General features: G+C 34.9%; 3 protein-coding genes across 3 annotated transcripts; 2 read left to right on the top strand and 1 right to left on the bottom strand.

The window, feature by feature from the left end:
* Positions 1-232: 232 nt before the first annotated feature.
* LOC125495573 (uncharacterized) lies at positions 233-1,052 on the top strand. Its single transcript, XM_048640332.1, has 2 exons — positions 233-344; positions 466-1,052. The coding sequence occupies exons 1-2, from the start codon at positions 233-235 to the stop codon at positions 1,050-1,052; spliced, it is 699 nt and encodes a 232-aa protein (XP_048496289.1).
* Positions 1,053-11,524: 10,472 nt separating this feature from the next.
* LOC104907000 (ankyrin repeat-containing protein ITN1) lies at positions 11,525-15,573 on the top strand. The gene is made up of 5 exons (XM_010695846.4): positions 11,525-12,510; positions 13,078-13,563; positions 13,649-13,795; positions 13,881-14,320; positions 14,699-15,573. The coding sequence occupies exons 1-5, from the start codon at positions 12,375-12,377 to the stop codon at positions 15,386-15,388; spliced, it is 1,899 nt and encodes a 632-aa protein (XP_010694148.1). The 5' UTR covers positions 11,525-12,374; the 3' UTR covers positions 15,389-15,573.
* A 213-nt stretch (positions 15,574-15,786) lies between these two features.
* On the bottom strand, positions 15,787-20,027 carry LOC104907001 (F-box protein At2g27310). Its single transcript, XM_010695847.3, has 2 exons — positions 19,777-20,027; positions 15,787-16,990 (listed from the first exon to the last, which is right to left on the bottom strand). Exon 2 carries the CDS (start codon positions 16,969-16,971, stop codon positions 15,862-15,864), a length of 1,110 nt encoding a protein of 369 aa, XP_010694149.1. The 5' UTR covers positions 16,972-16,990; positions 19,777-20,027; the 3' UTR covers positions 15,787-15,861.

Below are 20,027 nucleotides of genomic sequence, written 5' to 3'. Positions count from 1 at the left end.
CCAAAAGTTCAATAAGTTTGCTCGATTTTGTCCGATTGGTGTGCCAGATGAGAGAGCCAAGGCTTCAAAGTTTGAGGATGGGTTAGCATTTAGAATTTAGATCTGACTTGGAGGAGTAACTTTTACAACTTTCAGGAGGCTTATGCTAAGGCTTCTAATATTAAGAGGATTTTGAGGCGTGAAAAGGAAGTTATGGGGAGGAATAAGAGAAAATACCCACCTAACAACCAAAATGACCATGGAAATGACAAGAAACCTCGATATGGGGGGTAAGAATAATAATGGGGGCAATAATCACGCTAATGGTGATGGTAATTATCAAGGGAATCGTAGCAACTACCAAGGTTAGTGGAGATTAAACCAGCAGGGATCCCGTACCCAGAACCCTACATGTAGGAAGTGTAATAAAAAGCCACCCGGGATCAACCTGTTAAGGAGATACAATAACTTGTTATGCTTGTGTAGAGAAAGGACATAAGGCTAATCAGTGCCCCAAGCGTCAGAATAATGGACAAATTAAAATGGGAACAATGGGGGAAATAGGAATGGTCATAGGCCTAATCAGAACCAGAACAACAACAACCGCCTCTATATATAACAATAACAACTCCGAGGGTCAGGCTTCGAATGCTCAAGGAGGGAACAATACTCAGCATAATGGTCAGAATAACAATCGAGCAAACGGAGGAAACAACAATCAGAACGACAATGAAAATGGCGCTCGAGGAAATAATGGAAGAATCTATGTTATGAACCAGAATGAAGCAGACACCAACGCCAATGTTGTGACGGGCCTCGTAAACTGTAACCCTGCTTACTTGCTTTTTGATTATGGGGCGTCTCATTCTTTCATAGCTAGTTCATTTGTTGAAAGGTTAGGGCTAGAACCCTCAATCTTGTGTCAAACTTTCATAACAATACCTTCGGGAGAAGTAGTTTCTTGTAGTTCACTATACCAAGACATACTCTTTACCATATTAGGATCTGATTTGCCTGCTGATCTTATTCAGTTTGACTTACCCGACTTTAGTGTAATATTGGGAATGGATTGACTTGCTAAGTATAGAGCTAGGATAGAGTGTCATACCCAAAAAGTGTCTCTTAGGGTGGCAAAGGCAAATAGAATATCCTATCAAAGAATTATTTCTAAACCTGGAGTCAGTAATTTGTCAGCCATGTCATTCAGAACCTATATTAGGAAGTGTGAACCTATCTATTTGTGTCATGTCAAAGATGTGAGTGTGGAGGATGGAGAGATATCTCAAATACCTGTGGTGAGTGAGTTCCAAAATGTTTTTCCAGAAGAAATTCCAGGGATGCCACTAGTGAGAGAAATGGATTTTAAAATTGACCTAGTGCTTGGGACTGAAATTATTTCTAAGGCACCATATAGGATGACACATGCGGAGATGCAAGATTTGAAAGTACAATTGGAGGAATTGTTGGAGAAAGGGTACATTAGGCCAAGTGTGTCACCTTGGGGAGCACTAGTGTTATTTGTTCGAAAGAATGATGGAACTTTGAGGTTGTGTATTGATTACAGAGAGTTGAATAATGTCACAATAAAGAATAAGTAGCGATTGTCTAGGATTGAGGATTTATTTGATCAATATAAGGGTGCTGGAATTTTCTCTAAGATTGATTTGAGGTCAGGGTATCACCAATTGAGAATTGCGGAGGAAGATATACCAAAGACATCGTTTTGTACGAGGTATGGACATTATGAGTTCACAGTGATGCCATTTGGACTTACTAATGCACCTGCAGCATTTATGGATCGTATGAAAAGGACTTTTGAGCCGTATTTAGGGTGAGTTCTCTTCAACTTAAAAAATTAAGTTTTAGGTCCAATAAGTTCAGATAAGTTGCAATTAGTTCTAATCAGGACAATAAGTTTCAATCAGGTCTAATAAGGTCCAATAAGTTTCAATCAGGTGCAATAAGTTCCAATCATGTCTAATAAGGTCCAATAAGTTGTAATTAGGTGCCATAAGTTTCAATCAAGTCTAATCATGTCCAATAAGGTCCAAATAGTCAATGTTCAATAAATATTTGTATTATTGTCCATTATTTTATTATTCATATCAGTATTAGCTGATTATGTTATTATTAGAATTTTAATTAAAGTACCACAATGATTATATAGTATTATACTTGTATTATTGTCTATTATTTATTAAATATTTGCATTATTTTTTATTATTTTATTATTCATATTACTATTAGCTGATTATGTTATTATTAGAACTTTGAAATTTTTTTCTCTTTCTTTTTTTTTTTCTTTTTTTCTCTCTCCTTTAGAATAATACATAATGTGTAATTGGGTAGTTAATACAAGTAACAAGTGAGAGATGAAAGTAGAGTGAGAGATAAGGAGTTAATGCATTCTACTACCTTCAAGTAAATGAAAGTGGAGTGAGAATTAATAAGTTCTACTACTTTAGTCATAAATTTTTCATATGTGTCAATTTCTCACTTGTTAGTAATAAATGTTAATCAACTTTTGATTTTCTACTAATACTTTATGAAATCAAAACAAGACTATTCGATATATTAATGGTGAAAGTTATGTATAGGCAAATATATAAATAGTAAATTGTTTTTGTTAAATCATTTATCATAAGAGATAATTAATAATAATTTTTTTTAAAGGACGAATTTTAATAACTATTATTTCATAATAAATTTGAGGGATAGTATTTACTTTAGGGGTAATATTTATGTTATTACTCGTCAATTTTTTTTGTCTAATAAGGTCAAATAAGTTTCAATCAGGTCCAATAAGGTCTAATAAGTTTCAACCAGGTCCAATAAGGTCTAATAAGTTTCAATCAGGGTCAATAGGGTCTAATAATTAAGTTTCAATCAGATCAATAAGTTTCAATCAGGTTCAATAAGTTCCAATCAGGTTCAATCAGGTCTAATAAGTTGAATCATGTCCAATCAGGTTTAATAATTTTCAATCAGTTCAGTTCAGGTTCAATAAGTTCAGTTCAGATAAGTTTAGGGCCAATAAGTTGAAGAGAACACACCCTTCAATAACTTTGTGTTGGTGTTCGTAGATGATATATTGGTGTATTCGAAGAACAAAGAAGAGCATGAAGATCATTTAAGGGAAAGTTTTGGAGATACTTCGAGAGGAAAAGTTGTATGCTAAGTTATCAAAATGTGAGTTTTGGCTTGAGAAAGTTGCATTTTTAGGTCATGTGATTTCGAAAGAAGGCGTTATTGTAGATGCATCAAAGATACAAGTAGTAATAGAATGGGCGAGAACTAGTAATGTGACTGAGATTAGAAATTTCATAGGACTTGTTGGCTACTATAGGAGGTTTGTGCGAGATTTCTCAAAAGTAGCTCAACCTTTGACAAATTTGATGAAGAAAACAACTCGATTTCAGTGGGATGCATGAGAAATGTGTTAAAACTTTCCAAGAATTGAAGCAAAGACTTACTTCAGCACCAGTTATGACGTTACCATCTGAATTAGAAGGTTTTGAGGTGTATAGTGACACTTTTAAGAATGGGTTATGATGTGTATTGATGCAACATGGTAAGGTGGTAGCATATCTTTCGAGACAACTTAAGCCTTACGAACAGAATTACCCTTCTCATGATTTAGAGTTAGCTACTGTACTATTCGCATTGAAGATTTGGAGGCATTATTTGTATGGTGTGCCATGTAATGTTTTCACTGATCATAAAAGTCTGAAGTATATATTTACTCAGAACGAGTTGAACATGAGACAGATTAGATGGCTTGAACTCATTAAGGATTATGATTTAAGGATATTGTATCATGAGGGTAAAGCAAATAAAGTTGTTGATGCATTGAGTAAGAAGACTAGTCATACAATGAACATAATGGTATTATCTGGGAGATTGTGTGAAGAATTCAGGAGAATGAGTTTAGAAGTCATGGAGCAATGGCAAGTGGAAGCTCAATTGAATGAACTATGTGTGCAACCCACCTTATTCGATGAGATTCGAGGGACGCAAGGTAGTGATGAGTGGATGGTGAGGACCAAGAAAATGAAAGAAGATGGAGTTGTCATCGAATTTGACATCGATGAGAATGGTGTTGTGAAGTACAAGGGAAGATGGTGTGTGCCTAAGGATGAGGAGTTAAAAAGAAAGATTTTGGAAGAAGCTCATAATACGCCATATTCTGTGCATCCTGGAGGGCATAAGCTCTATAAGGATTTGAAGTAGCATTTTTGGTGGAAAAACATGAAACATGAAGTGGCAGAGTTTGTTGCAAAGTGTTTGACGTGTTAGAAAGTGAAGATTCAAAATATGAGACCTGGTGCAATGATGCAACCTTTAGAAGTGCCGAGTTGGAAATGAGAGTTTATTTCAACAGATTTTGTGATGGGATTACCACTTACTAAGTCAGCTAAGAATGATATATGGGTTATAGTGGATCGTTTGACAAAGTCGACCAGGTTTATAGCAATGAAGGATACTTGGAGTATGCAATAGTTGGCCAGTGCATATGTGAGAGAGGTTGTGAGACTGCATGGAGTACCAAAGGATATTGTTTCAGATAGAGACTCGAGACTTTTGTCCAAGTTCTAGGAGAGGTTACAACAAGTGATAAGTGTGTAAAATAATATATTTATCTCCCCTTATTTTATTATAATATGTGTGTTTATATTATTATTTTAATATATTTTATATACTTTTAATATTATTAGATACAATATGCTATGTTTTTATTTATTACTAATATTACTTAATTATAATATTTTTATTTCATGGTGAATCTTGGTCCAAGAAATGAAGAAAGAGTCAAGCCCAATTCCCCATCTTCAAAATAGCCCAAAGAAAAGAAGAAAAAGAAGAAAAAAAAGAAAAAAGAAAACAAAAGAAAAAAAATAGAATAAAGGAACCAGAAGGAAGGACGAAGGAACAGAACACTTCGTTCCTTCATCCTCTTCACACCATCCTTGAACCGCCATCTTCTTCCACCACCCATCTCTACCAATCAATCAACAATTCACCTATAACTTGCACACAAGCAGCCAATCAGATGAAGCCCAGCCGCCGACCTGCATCGCCGCAAAGAAGCAAGAAGAGAGGCGATTTTTAGGGCCGAAAACATGGAGGCCAATCCTCTTCTCTAATTGGTTCGAAATTCTTCTAATTGGGCGGCGAAAATAGGTATAAATACCCCATTAAGGGTCACGAAATCGATATGCAAGAATTCCATAGAATTTCGAGTGAGAAAAAAATCAGAGAACTAAAGTGAGTTTTCGAGGCTAGTGTGAGGTGCGCGAGGTCGAGGGAAGACAACCTTGGGTTGGAGTCCTAGCACACAACCGAGGAGGGTGAGATTCAAGCTTGGACGTAGGTGCGAAATCCGAAACCCAAAGGCGAATTTCCGCGCGAATCATAATTTCTTCTTTCTTCCTCTTGTACTTTCATATTAGTTTTGAAGTTTTTGGATTATAGTTTCTGAATTTCATAGTATGTATGAATTGACTTGTTTGAATCAAGTTGTATTGTGTTATTGAAATTAGTAGTTTGTTTCGAAGATTGAATTGGAATATTGAATTGAGTTTGGTTATGTTGTTAAATGGTGATATTGAATTTCAAAGTTTGTTTTCAAGTTTGGATTGTAGTGTTGAATTTGTTAGTTTGTTTCGAAAAGTGGATTATGTTTGGATTGAGATGTTGAATTATGAGTTGAATTCAAGATTGTTTATTGTTAGATACTCAAGTTATATTTGATTCTAATGTTCATATTTCAATTTTATGCTTAATTTGCTATCTTATTAGGCATAAAGTTGAGATTATTGCTAGTTATGTAGTTTAGCCTAGTCTAAATTGTATAACAACAAGTGGCAACTAGTTTAATTTAGGCCTGCAAAGATGGTTGTAAGTTCAAACTAGAATATAACTTGGACTAGTTCTTTAAACATAAAGATATGTTATGTTTAGATTAACTAGGGATTAATAATGTACTTCTCGTTCTATAATGCTTCTAGTTTAATCGTCGGGAGTTGCGAAATACTTGTGGTGATTAGATTAGTTTAGAATCGATATTCGGCCTAGTTCAATGTTGATTAAAAATATGGAAGTATAGGGTAGTTTGGCTACTTGAATTCCTACAGTTAATCTATCTAATCAATCTTGGATTTATGAAATTGGAAGTATAATCGAGGTCAGGAAATGATTAATCTCTGAAAGTAATATGAGCGTAAAATGGAATTACTTGTCATCACTTGTAAATATAGGATAGACTTATCTTTAGTAGTTTTTAATTTCATAAAAACATTTAGTAAAACCCCCCAAAACAATGTGAATACGTATATATTAGTAAATAACATGTATATAATAGTTAAGTGCTCTTAATTAGTTGAACTTGGATTTTAGGATTATATAAACCTCTCCGTGGGATCGACCCTTATTTATCGTTGTACTAAACTTAGATAATATTAATGTGGATGAAATAAGGTTTTAATTTGTGCGCATAACGACACGTACCAACAAGCATTTGGAACATTGCTCAAGTTTAGTACAACTTTTCACCCTACGACAGATGAGAACAATTCAAACTTTGGAGGATATGTTGAGAGCATGCGTGATAGAATTTGGAGGATCTTGGCCGGGATGATTATTTGCCAACTATAGAGTTTTCGTACAACAACAATTATCACTCAAGCATAAAGATGGCACCGTATGAAGCATTATATGGGCGAAAATGTAGAAGTCCTTTGTGTTGGAGTGACATAAGTGAGACGATGACTTTAGGGCCTGAGACGATTGAAGAAATAACGAAACAAGTTAGGCTTATTCAAGAGCACATGAGGGCAGCTCAAGATAGACAAAAGGCTTATGCAGATTAGAATAGAAGGGATATAGAATTTGAGGTTGGGAAGAAGGCTTTACTTTGTGTCACCAACAAAGGGGGTCATCAGATTTGGTAGGAAAGGAAAGTTGAGTCTGCGTTACATTGGACCATATGAGATCTTGGAGCGAAATTGGGGAAGTAGCCTATAGGAGAGCCTTACCAATGGAGTTAGACAATGTCCATAACGTCTTTCATGTGTCTCAGCTTCAAAAATATGTCCATGATCCTACCCATATTATTCAACCTGAAACCATTGAACTAGATGAGCCCTTATCCTTTGAACAACGCCCAGTTAGGATCCTTGATACCAAAACGAGAAGTACCTGAAACAAGGCATTAAAATTAGTCAAGGTGTTATGGTCAAGTCAAACTTCTAAAGAGGCTACATGGGTAGTCGAAGATGATATGAAAAATCGATATCCCAAACTTTTTCAGCAGGTACGCTTGAGTTTCGGGGACGAAACTCTTGAAGGGGGTAGAATGTGATACTAACTTTTTTGTTTGAATATTAGTAGCGAGCGATAACGTTAAGTTAGGACGAACTTTCTTTTAAGGGGTAGTAGATTTAATATCCCAAGTTTTTATAACTATTTTATGAAATTTATTTTGTTATAATAAGATTTTATAAATATAAAATTCTGAAAAAATAAAATATAATAGTAATATAAATCATATTTTTTTATGATCTCGTTTTTTATTAAACCAAAATTTTATCCTTTAAAAAAATAAATTTTCGAAACCATATATTTAGTAAATCAGATTTTTTCGTCCAAAAAAATATAGAGAAAAGAAAATTCTGAAAATATAACTTGAGTTGGTTTTGGGAAAGGATTAGATTTTTTTTAAATACTTATCTTTTAGTGAAAACCCTAGATTTACATATATAGATATACCCCAAAGACCCAAAAATTCTCACGTAAATCACTTTCTTCATCTCTTTGGTAAGTTCTAAATTTTAGATCTACACCCACCATTGTTACTTTTCGAAGGTTTCAAATAGATAAATAATATAAAATAATAAATTTTTAAAACCCGACACCGTGACTCCGACGACTTGACCGGAGTACGAGCGCTGGTCTTCTTTCTTCTTCTTCTGTTTCTTCTTTTCTTTTTTCTTCTGGTTCGCGTGCTGTGTAATGCTCCAACTAGCCTCCAAGCTTTGATTTTTTTAAGCAAAAAAAAAAAAAAAAAAAAATCAATGAAAGCCTGCTGCTTCAGGTTTGACAGGAACTTAAAGTTCCTAGTTTTGTTTCCAACCATTTATTTATTTAATTTTTTAATGAAAAAAAATTGAGTGGTCTTAGTTTTGTTGGGTGTGACATGAAGTCACGGTTACCAAACAAAATGTATTCTTGATTTTTGTAACTTTTCACCTTTAAAATAATATTATGTATTTAAAATGTAACTTTGTTTGAGTTTGATTATTAATAATTATTACTAAAGTTTTACACATTGATCTTATTTGTAGGATATTGTATCAAGCGACTAACTTTAGGTAATATTATTTGTTGTAAACAAAAAACTTTGTAGGAGGCGATTTTTGGGTGAAATTGCTATACGTGGACGCGTTCGAGGTAATTCACATGTCCATCAATACTTAGAATCCCATTAGGAATTTCGTGTGTTATGTGTAATGGATGTGACCATGTGATTATATGTTAATTAAGTTGATATATACAACATATGACATGAATAATGATAGTACTTGTATTACTAAAGTTATGATTATTATTGTTACTAATACTATTTTCTGTACGTACTATATAAATATATGTCTCTACTAGTATTTTGTTATTGCCTTCGGATTTATAACGTTCATATGTAACCATCATATTTAAAATAATACTAATGTTGATAATGTTATTTAATGGGTACAACTAGTGTGTTATGATGTTACGAACGATATTATGAGTTGATATTGTGACCCTATGAGGTTCTAATGATGGACGTATTGGCTACTATAAATTATCGATGTTGACCATTATAATTCTATAAAGTGATTAAGTTGTGAAAAATGTTTATTGAACTAAAGACGACGTTCTTGTTAATTTTAATGTGATGTTTAATGTGTCATAACTATTAAAATATATTGATCACGTAAAGTGGAAATATTATTGAGGGAATTATCCCGTGGACTTGGATCCTCCATAGGTGATGAACAGTACTTGATTTTTATTCTGTTACAACTCTTTATTGTCTTTCTCTTAATACTATTGGTGCGCGTTGCGGATACCCATGAGATTAATGAGGGGTGTGCACACTAGGGACGTTCTGCAAAACGATATTGGCCATTACTCTTAATTTATTTGGGTGACGACCCATGTTGAAGTAGGTGGTTACTGGGATTAGTCCCGGCCTACTGACGTTCAATTATCTTCTTAGAATCAAATTTGTTGTTGTATGACTCATATAAACTTGAAATAATTGAAATGGTTAAGTATATTATATACTTGTCTGTATTATATCATACTTGTCTGTACTACGTTATACTTGTCTGCATTATAGTTATGCTATGAAAATTATTTTCAAAATATAACTATTATTATTTTGCGGGATGGAGTTGTAATTACTTAGCTTTCGCTAATTTTTGTGCATTTATTTTCCTTTGTTCTTTTCCTATTTATATTATGCATGTTGGTGAAAGGGACTACGTTGCAGTTGAGTGAACCTATAGTTTTTAAGTTCGATCACCTAGTTTAATAAATATTATAGTACTGTTATTTGGGATTGTTTAGTTTTCGGTTGGTTTAAATTAGACAATTTAGTTTGGTTTATTTGATACTTTGATTTGTAAGTTAAAATTTTATCCTTAATAATTAGCCTTGCATTTTTTTTAAGAGTAGATGCGACTGTAACACACTAAAGGTTTGGTCAGATATTTTAATGAAAAGTGAATGTTTTATAAAGTTTTAATTAAAATCAAAGTTTTGGGGTGTTACAGCAGTACGAGGGGAAGCCAGCAATACCGGCTCCTCAAGAACCCTCCTAGACTATTGAGCTATCAGAAGAAACATCACTATCGGTCGTGGAAGGGGAACTTTCCCAAATATTATGAGAATCATAATTGGAAGACATGCTTAGAAGGCGAACTGGAAAGAGAGACCTGGCAAATTAAGTACATGAACAAACGCCCAAATCAACCAGTAGGAAAGCTCGGAAGAGTGAGAGAATATGACTCGAAATTTCACGATGAAGAATTTGCACTTGTTTGTAGAAGATTTGGTTAAAAATCAAAGAAGTTACGAGCAAAGGAAAATTCGAGTTTAGAGAGAAGAAATACTTGAACGATGGTTAGAAATTTGGGAGAAGTTTGAAAATGAACAATGGAAGTTGGTGAAACCCTATTTATAGGGAAACACATGGCCCGGATCAGATGACGCTTCGCCTTCCCATCCACGATCATGCCACGTGTGCTGAGTGGTAAACAGTTGTTAAGCAGTTGCCAGAATATCTGTTAAAATTCACGCACGTAAACCAACACGGCGATTCGTATTCAATAAGCCAACTTTATTTCCGGCGGTTCCTACCGGCTCTGATTGAAGGCATGATTTATGCTTCATCCATAACAGTTCAACATTGAGTAAGTAGGATATGCATGTGCCAGTCATACCGGCTTGGGGGGTTAGTTGTATGAGGGCTTTCCAAATTCCATACCGTCCCATATCTGGACCGCTATTGACAGTCATGGTCAACTCATCTAAGGAAGTACTGTTCACTAGGAATGAGTCAAACTATGGAACCAGCATCCATGTCATATCGGCTTCATATGAATACCTTATCAGTGTTCATCGCTTGGGCCATCATTAAATGGGGCCTGGTCTGATCCGGTATTTACTCAACGCGCCTATGTAAAGATAAGTATCACAAGAGAATATAATTATGTCCAACCAATGGGAGTAGTGTCCTACCTAGCTTGGGACATTGTCGGCAGCTATAGATACCCCGTGATCAGAGTCATAAGGTACGTTCACATATACTAATATACTACACTTGAATATATCGGTCATTGTCCTTTACTGACTTAGGTCTCGGAGGGGCGTTACTCGGATCAATCCCTGAGTTAGTTTACGTGTTATTAATTATTGTAGGACAACAAACCGGCATACGTGATTGGAGGATACCGGTTCACCCAATAACATTTATTACCTACCGGTACAACTTTTATTATAGCACATTAGTGTGAATGATTAGTTTAGTACTCATGAAAAATATAAGTACATACGTATGCAATCTGCATAAACCACCTTAAAAAAAAGGGTAATGTTATATGTAGCCCTTAGGGCTACATATAAGCATTAAATACATTTCTTTAAATAGAAACAGTTTAAGAATTCAAGACACATTTTCACATCAACTGAAGTAATAAATGCTTGATTCAATATTATATTTCCATTTTAAGCCCCTTATACATAGCCCTAAGGGCTATGTATATCATTTTCCTAAAAAAAAAAAAAAAAAAGCAGCCAATAGGCTTACGGGTTGTTACACCCATTAAGCCTGCGTCCCACAGCCAACGTTAGTGATCTCAAAAAATAATTTAATAAGAAAAGATAATCTAGGATTACGACAAAATTTATAAACTAAACAAAATATTAGGTAGTAACCATATTCTTAACTACTTGTCATGTGTTCACACGATCACTCCTCTCGAGGTCTACGTTAGGGATTAGTAAATGATTTCAAATACTACATCTTATCTTTGTGCAATGAATCAGGGAGTATGTCGTGTACCTACAATTTCATGGAAGAAGCTTTTCCATTTTGGAAACCTGTTTCCTTACTTCAGAAACATGAAGGAAAATATCCTTTTCCATGCCTGTTTTCTCATTTTTGTGTCCATTCTACAGTGGTTTCCTAATTATATCCAACATAATCATATGTACAAATGGATCCCTGTTCTACATTCACCCCAATGATATTGGAATGGGTGGAGTTTAGGTGGGTAGTGGGAAAGAGGGATAAAAGCTAATTGATAGTGGATTAGTGGCTAGACTTCCTATTATCAGAGATAATATTGTCATTTCAGTGTATATACATACATAAATGAGGTTGATTTATCAATAATAAGTGTTTTAAACATATAAATAGGGGTTGATTTATTAATAATTAGTGTTTTAAACATACAAGTAAGGTTCTTATAGATAATCAGTGTTTTCAAACCATGTGTATTTTGATTGTATTTTCTGATGTATTTAAAAATTGAAGAAGTATATTATTGTTAATTTTTAGATTTATATAAAATGGGTGTTCTTGGATAACCCAAAACTAATTGGTAATAGGAGTAACTCCAAAGCTTATAAAATGATTCAGTCTCTTCTTTTTCTCAGTCATATGTAATAATCAATGTAATTTAACAATTGTAGGTTAAAGTTTTGTATTGACAAATAGTATAAAAGAGTTAGAAGGAACAAGAAAAAGACAAGACAGAGTGAATAAATCTATCGCTCCCGGGTAGTGAGTTAAAGCAAGTGACTTGGCAGGTGAAGTTGACTCAGAAGTCACCACCAAACGTTTGGAAAAGATGATTGGGGGAGACCCAGTTGCATCTGTAGGGAAGGCGCTACGAACAAATGATCAGAGGAAAAATGAAGGTGCAGTTACAAGTCACCAGGTTTCTCTTTCCATTATTCCTCCGACTTCTCTTGGTCTGCAACTTAGTAAGTAAACTTATCAGTAACACTGTCATGTTTTCTGACTGAGATTTATACCTCCTACTTATTAACTTTGTATTTCTTTTCTTTAAAGTGACCAAACAACCGGAATAACTATTATGGTGTCTTCTCTTAGCATTGTCTATTTGTCTTATCTAATCTGAATTTGAACTTACTAGAACTTATTACAATTTACAACTTGTAATCTGATACAGTTGTATGAACGTTTCGGAGCTCGTTGAAGCTTGTGTTCTATTAGAACTTATTAGTAAACCTTATTTGGACTTATTGGAACTCGTTGGAACGTATTTGAGCTCATTGAACTTATCAGAAATTGCTATAACTCATTGGAACTTATCTGAACTTATTGAAAGCAAAGATGTTAGTTCATTCTACCAACAGGTGGTGCATACAGGGTTATATCCTTTAATGTAACAGATTCAATCCCCGGTGGGATTTGACATCATGTGTCTTATCCAATGTCTCATCTAGATCCAGTGTTTCACTCTCTTCTAGCTATAATAATCTCACTGACACTTAACACTTCCCATATGATCTTGCTTGTCCAAAAAGATGAAACAAGACAAAATTTCTTGAGATATGGATTGCCCCTCTACCAAGCTGCTCTGGAAGGTGATTGGGAGACGGCAGAGCAGATTTTCAAGGAAGCTCCAAACTGGATAATAGCACCAATCACAAAACGAAACGACACCACTCTTCACATTGCAGCAGCTGCAAGACACCTTGATTTTGTGAAAAATCTAGTAGACCTCATCTCTAAAGCAAATTATCATCTTGAATCACGTACCAGTCTTGGAAATACAGCCTTTTGCATGGCAGCATCATCTGGTATTGTAAAGATTGCACAAGTGATGGTGGAGAAAAATAGAAGCATACCAGATATTAGAGGCAGTAGTAATATGACACCTCTGCATATGGCAATCCTTCTTGGTCACAGAGACATGGTGAGATATCTTTTGAAGGTAACAAATGATAGCCTGTTGAATGATGGTGATCGCATTGAGATGCTAACAAGTGCTATTGAAGCTGGTCTATATGGTACATTAATTGCACTTTAACATCCTTTCTTTGATCTTGCTAATTACTGGCTTTTCTTTCTGACATCTGGTCATTTTTTGTGCAGATGTAGCACTTCATTTCATTGATGAACATCCTCATTTGGCTGTGGAACGCAATCTAAATGGAGAAACTGTTCTGCACATTCTTGCTCGAAGGCCTTTACAGAACTGTGCTAGCAAGCAAAGCATATGGGGAAATTTTGTTAATCGATGTGATTCATTTCTCTTACCTGTTTTGATTAATCAGTAATCCTCTAGTCTCATGTGTCATTAATATTATTTTCGATTAATTCTTAGGCACTAACATGAACAAAGATGAAAGCAAGCAGCAGTTGGAACTTGCACTTCAAGTGACTCAGAGAGCATGGATTGAAGTGATCAAGAAAGATGAAAATGAGATCTCAGATCTGATTGGATACCCATCGCGAATATTGTTTGTTGCAGCTGAAATGGGGAATGTTGATTTCCTTATTACACTAATCCTTTCATATCCTGATGTGATATGGAAAGTTGATGAAAAAAATAGGAGTATATTTCATATTGCTATTAAATGTCGACATGAAGAGATCTTCAAGCTCATACATGAAATTGGAGCCATCAAAGATTTGATTGCCTCTTACAAAGATACGGAACGGAATAACATGTTACATTTAGCTGCAAAGATTGCACCTCCTGATAGACTCAACTGTGTTTCTGGTGCTGCTTTACAAATGCAACGTGAGCTATTGTGGTTTGAGGTAATTTTTCTAACTAGACCCTTTTCCTTCTCACTTTCTTTTGTTTCAACATTTTACCTATTACGGCATGTTTGATAAGCCAATATCAATGGTGGTAATAGTAACAAATTTATAATAGTTTTGTAAGAGAATTTCATAACAACGTCAATATTTCTCCACTTTCATGTTTTGTGTTTTTCTTCATTATCACTCAATACGATTTCTAGAGCTGGCAATGAAAACACAAACTCGGGCTTAGAGTTGCATACCCATGGATATTCATAAGATATTTCTTACAAACTCACATAAAAGTTTATTACCATTACCATCATTTATTACCTAGTCTACCAAATTATACGTCAAATGTCAGTTAATAACATCAATAATCCTTTTTAACAGGTTGTAAAAAATGTTGTCCAACCCCATTATGCTGCGGCTAAAAACAAATCAAAAGTGACTTCCCAAGATGTTGGGAATACAAGCAAATCTGGGAAGACCCCCCAAGCTCTATTCACTGAAGAACACAAGGACTTACGAATACAAGGAGAGGCATGGATGAAGAAGACAGCAGAATCATGTACTCTAGTAGCAACACTTATTACAACGGTAGTTTTTACAGCAGCATTTACCTTACCTGGTGGTAATGATGAGAGCAATGGATTTCCAATTCTATTAAGTGAAATATCCTTTAAGGTCTTTGCAATATCGAATGCAATTTCGTTATTTGCTGCCTCAACATCCATATTGATGTTTCTATCCATCCTGACATCGCGATATGCAGAAAGTGATTTTCTTAGGTTACTACCTTTCAAGCTTATGGTTGGCTTAACATCTCTGTTTGTCTCCATAGCAACTATGATGGTTGCTTTCACTGCTACATTTTTCATCACCTTCCAACGAGATTCGATATGGATACCAGTGCCTATTGCTCTACTAGCAGCTATCCCAGTTTTGCTATTTGGTTTCCAACAATATCCTCTTTTGTGGGATATATATCGTGCAACTTATCGATCTTGGACTTTGTTTCAGCCAAGTCACAAACGGAAGCTTTCCTGGAAAAGTAAAAGGCCAAAGAGAAAATTGAATTAGGAGGAAATATTAGTAATCACTTGGTAACCTACTGCATAATAACAGGGAATATCCAAAACATGATGCATTCTTTTTAAATTTTTGTTGTATTTGTTAGCCTTATTATTATTGAGAATATCCAAAACAGGATGCATTCTTTTTAAATGATTGACATTCTTCTTTAAAATATGTCCCACAATTTTGCACATTTATGTTCTTTGAATATTAGTAATGAAGTATCAAGTAATTTCGCCCAGGCATGTCATTCACGCGCCACTCATGAAGCACGCGCGTGTTGGTGCACGACATGGATGACACCAGGTATACCCTGAATAAGATATTATTCAACGGTTGTAAGAATCTTTATTTTTGTAAAAAAATTATCGCAGTTAAATATATTTCTACTTGGCACAAATGAGTCAAGAAACTCATCATATATATTCGGTAAAATTTCAAGCAAAACGATAATTACACAAAAGGGTTTACAGCTGAGTTCACAGGATGCAAAACCAGAAAGTAACAGCAGCTATAATGCCACTTAAGATACACATTTTATCAATCCGGCTTTCATTTCGCATCTTCTCCTCCTTTATTTCACTTCGAACTCGAGAATACAAATTACAAGACTCGATAACTTCACTGTAGTTCCTGCTCTTCCTGCAGCTTAACGCCTTTTTGAGCACCATCAAACTGTTTCTTCCATTAACATGAAAACCTTCCATGTCTTCCAATTGCATGCTCACTTGGGTCAACTCAAGGTTTACACATCCACTAGCAGTGTCATTTAGCATTCTGAATTTCGCTAAAAGGATGCATTCTACAACTTGACAGGGCAGGATTTCTTCTGCAGATAGAACTGACCCAAATTGTACTAGAAAATCTGTGTCGCTCGGCCAATGCCTCTGAACCCCTAGTGGAATCAAGCTTGATATATTGACAGCTCGCATAACTTTTGTATTTACTATAATCCAACTAAGTCTTAATCTATCCTGGAGCTCCACCCAGAGCTTTCCTTCCTTTCTTTCAATATCTACTGATTCAACAAGAGGCAGACCATCTGCTCCTGAAATGATCACTTCTCGCATGTTGTCATTGACATCCAAATTGCCAAAATCAATGTGGAATGGTGAATTATAGAACCAACGGCCAATGACATCTGACTCAGAAATACCCCAAAGGACTTTTGAGAAAATAGGCCTGTCCTTATATGTTATATCAACAAGAGAAACAAAATCAGACGGTGTGATGCTATTATATTCATCATAATCTTCAAAATAGTCGGCTTCACACCATTCTTCAGGGTACTCCAGAAACGAATCTAACGGAACCAAAGCCAGATCTTTATTAACAATAAGAGGAAAACAGTCAGCATAGAACTTTCTGAAGCCACCCATTGATCTAATCAAGTTCCTCACGTCATTCTCGTTGGTTGAAGGCCACAAGGAATAGCAAACATTTTCCCATATCCTCTCCTCTTTTGAGATAGAGGAGAACGCTGCACAGGTGCATGCTGCACTAGCCAATGTTACCCCATCAAGACGCCTCAATATATCATAGAATATGTCACTGCTTAGTGGGCAAACCCTTTCATCTTGAACTGACATTTTAAAAGCCTCTTGCCATCTACAGTTTTGTCCAAACAAAGAAGACATGAAATATGACATTGAGAAAAATGCTAACAGGTTACAATAAACAAATCTTAAAAAAGTGTTGTTTAGTTAGCATTTATGACGGGAAGGGAAGAAGGGAGAGGAGGGAAGGAGAGTAATCCTCTTTCCTTTCCAAATCTCTTGAACAGTGGAAGTATATGGTTTATTGAAAGGGGAAAGCAAATGGATCCCTCCAACTTCTTTCTCTTCCCTATCGCAAACCCATATCCGAATAAGGGAAATATATCCTTCTCGCTCACCCCTTACCTTCAATTTATCATCCGAACAATAGAACGTAAAGGCAAGTCCAAATGCAATTTGTAGCACCCACTTTCACATAACATTTTCTAAGATTCAATTCATGTCTCCTCCTCCTCCTCCCTCCCTTCCCCCGGAAAAAAGCCCACCTTAATTACTGTTTCCATTCACACCTCAACGGCTCAACCAAGAGAATTCCATCATCATAAATAACAGAGAGAGAAGATTCTTTCACAAAAACTAGGAAGCTGACCAGAGTGCTGGTTATTTTTCTATATATCTGTGACATCTGAAACTTTATACAGCAAAGCAACAATTGTCTGGGTCTATTAATATATCATATTATAGTAACAGGAAAAATTCCCCTTTTCTATACGAAACAAAAGAAAATCCAGTTTTGGCTTTGTTTTTGTCAACCACAACTATATAAGGGTGCGGAACAGAGAGGAGACAAACTAGTTGAAGATGCACTCCAGCTACTTTTCAGGCAAAAGATAAAAGAAAAATTAAAGATCTCCCAAAAGAAAACGAGAATTACAGAACAGGTTAAACGCATAAATGCCCTCAAAGTGTCTTTTTGTAACCTAGCAGTCAAGAAAATCAATAAAAAGTCCATGTATTAAATGAACTTATCTGATCTGATTTCTAATAGAACCTTGGCACCAGAAAATACATAAAATCTGGAGCAAACAGCACATTCTCAAAGAGATTGAAATCCTTACTATTCATCATCATCAAGTGAAGGAAAACATAATATTTCGCTATATGCTTGTCTGCTGATGAAAAACAGTGACAAGAAGCACAAACACATTTCAGAATAATGCCAACGAAATTGCTACCCCAAAAGGAAAAGGGAAGTATGAATATATGCAGCTATAGAAGACTGTTTCAAGGGAACTTTGACATCTGAAGTCTACACAGCCCACTGATTATTGACACCATCAACAGAAATCTGGAAAAGGTCAAACTCAGGCTGCAAAACTACTCTCCATGACTTCGAAAGCAATGGAAGCAAAAGCGGAAGAACTAACAATAGGCATAAGCCATTTACATATCTTGAGATAGCTTACACAAGCATTACATATCTGTCAGTAGACTTTACAATTACCTTCCTTTATCCATGTCTGAAGCACGTAGGACACTTCAAACAGATATGAGTACTTCGGCATGATCCTTGAAATTAATATTAATACACAGAAAATTGTATCCATGTTGGATACATCTAATAAGTCCAACTCCAACCCTTCCAAAGAAATGAAGACATAGACCTTCCATAGTTCAATCCCAAACTACATACTACTACCTTCGTTCTTTTTCGATTGTAACAATTGAGTTTCACGCTTGCCAATGCACAACTTCAACTATTAAAATGTTAATTACTTTTTAGTAAAAATTATACAAATTTGATATTTTGAAACTTGAAAGTATATATTGAGACGAATCTAATAAGACCCCCACATGAATATATTTTTACTTAAGTAAAAAATCACAATAGATAGTTAAAGGATGGTGAGTAAATAGTCTAAAAATCTCATTGTTGCAATAGAAAAAGAACGGAGGAAGTATGATACAAAAAATTCAAACATTGTAATACGATAACTCGATATGAATTCTTTCTACAGAAACCAAAAAAAAAAAATTCTAAATTCATGTATATGCCAAGAGATATGAGGAAAAAAGAGGAGCATTAATCATCACCTATTCAGTATTCACCTTACGCATACGAATTTGACTTTTTCATACAATAATTTCATAACTTGGCCCAGAGTTTCTTTTCATAATTAGGTAACTTTGAAAGTACATACATTTTGTCAAATTTCAACCAAGAATTTAAAATGGCAATCATTTTCCCAAAAGCAGTTAATGGTAAGAGAACTCAAAAGGGCAGAACATGAATATTAAATTCAACTCCAAATATTGAACTCAATGATAACATAACCGATTTTTGATACCTATAATATAATCATATATTAGAAGGTGTTTATAAGAAAGTTTATTTGCCAGGTGACACTCTCCTCTAAAGTTCTAATGCAAATGCTTTACTTTCAACTTTATCGAACACCTAACCTTTGAAATGAAAAGTGAAAGGTCAACCATTAATCCACCATAACACCATTGTTTAGACATAAACTCTTAATCTAATTCCTTGTAGAAAGATTAAGCTATTGCTTTCATTCCAAAACTTCTAAGGATTTATTTTTAAAACATCATGCAATTACTTATTATGTTATTATGTCGATTTTTCCACACTTAACTAAAAGTTACGAAAAGTAACAACCCATGACATCCCCGGGACACTCAGCAAAGCACAACCAAAAAAATCCAACCCCTGAATAATTTCCTATTATTAGTTTCATATATAATCTACGTCCTAAAAATAAATCAAATGAAAGATCAAAAGTCACATGTACGAACCACCAAATTAACAATCTTAAAGAACAGAAAAATTAAGATAAAACAAAAGGCATATTAATCAAGGAAGATAAAATCAGAGAGGCTCACCTTAACGACTACAAAGGAATTCAACAAACAATTGCTGCAATAAAATTGCCCAGATCAAAATTTACGACGAATTACTCAGATATGTGGCAAATTTTTGCTTTTTTTACGCTGAATTCACGACTTATTTGTGGCTTTCAGCGATCTCTGGGTTTGCGGAAGCAGATGCTTGCAAGTTTATTTCTTTTTGGGAGATATTTTAAGGCATTATGTTTTTGAAATATAGTAAAATGAAAAGAAATGAATGCGGACAA

The sequence above is a fragment of the Beta vulgaris genome, chromosome 3 (assembly GCF_026745355.1).
Source record: "Beta vulgaris subsp. vulgaris cultivar EL10 chromosome 3, EL10.2, whole genome shotgun sequence".
Lineage (NCBI taxonomy): Eukaryota > Viridiplantae > Streptophyta > Magnoliopsida > Caryophyllales > Amaranthaceae > Beta > Beta vulgaris.
The sequence above is the reverse complement of the archived record's forward strand: the minus strand, read 5'-3'. Positions and strand labels throughout refer to the sequence as shown.

Excerpts from the sequence above, each read along its gene's own strand:
- LOC104907000 (XM_010695846.4), top strand. The coding sequence starts at position 12,375 with ATGATTGGGGGAGACCCAGTTGCATCTGTAGGGAAGGCGCTACGAACA. Across the intron at positions 12,511-13,077 it reads TTCTCTTGGTCTGCAACTTA|ATGAAACAAGACAAAATTTC; the intron begins GTAAGTAAACTT and ends TTGTCCAAAAAG. Across the intron at positions 13,564-13,648 it reads TATTGAAGCTGGTCTATATG|ATGTAGCACTTCATTTCATT; the intron begins GTACATTAATTG and ends TTTTTTGTGCAG.
- LOC104907001 (XM_010695847.3), bottom strand. The coding sequence starts at position 16,971 with ATGTCAGTTCAAGATGAAAGGGTTTGCCCACTAAGCAGTGACATATTC.
- LOC125495573 (XM_048640332.1), top strand. The coding sequence starts at position 233 with ATGACCATGGAAATGACAAGAAACCTCGATATGGGGGGTAAGAATAAT. Across the intron at positions 345-465 it reads GAATCGTAGCAACTACCAAG|AGAAAGGACATAAGGCTAAT; the intron begins GTTAGTGGAGAT and ends ATGCTTGTGTAG.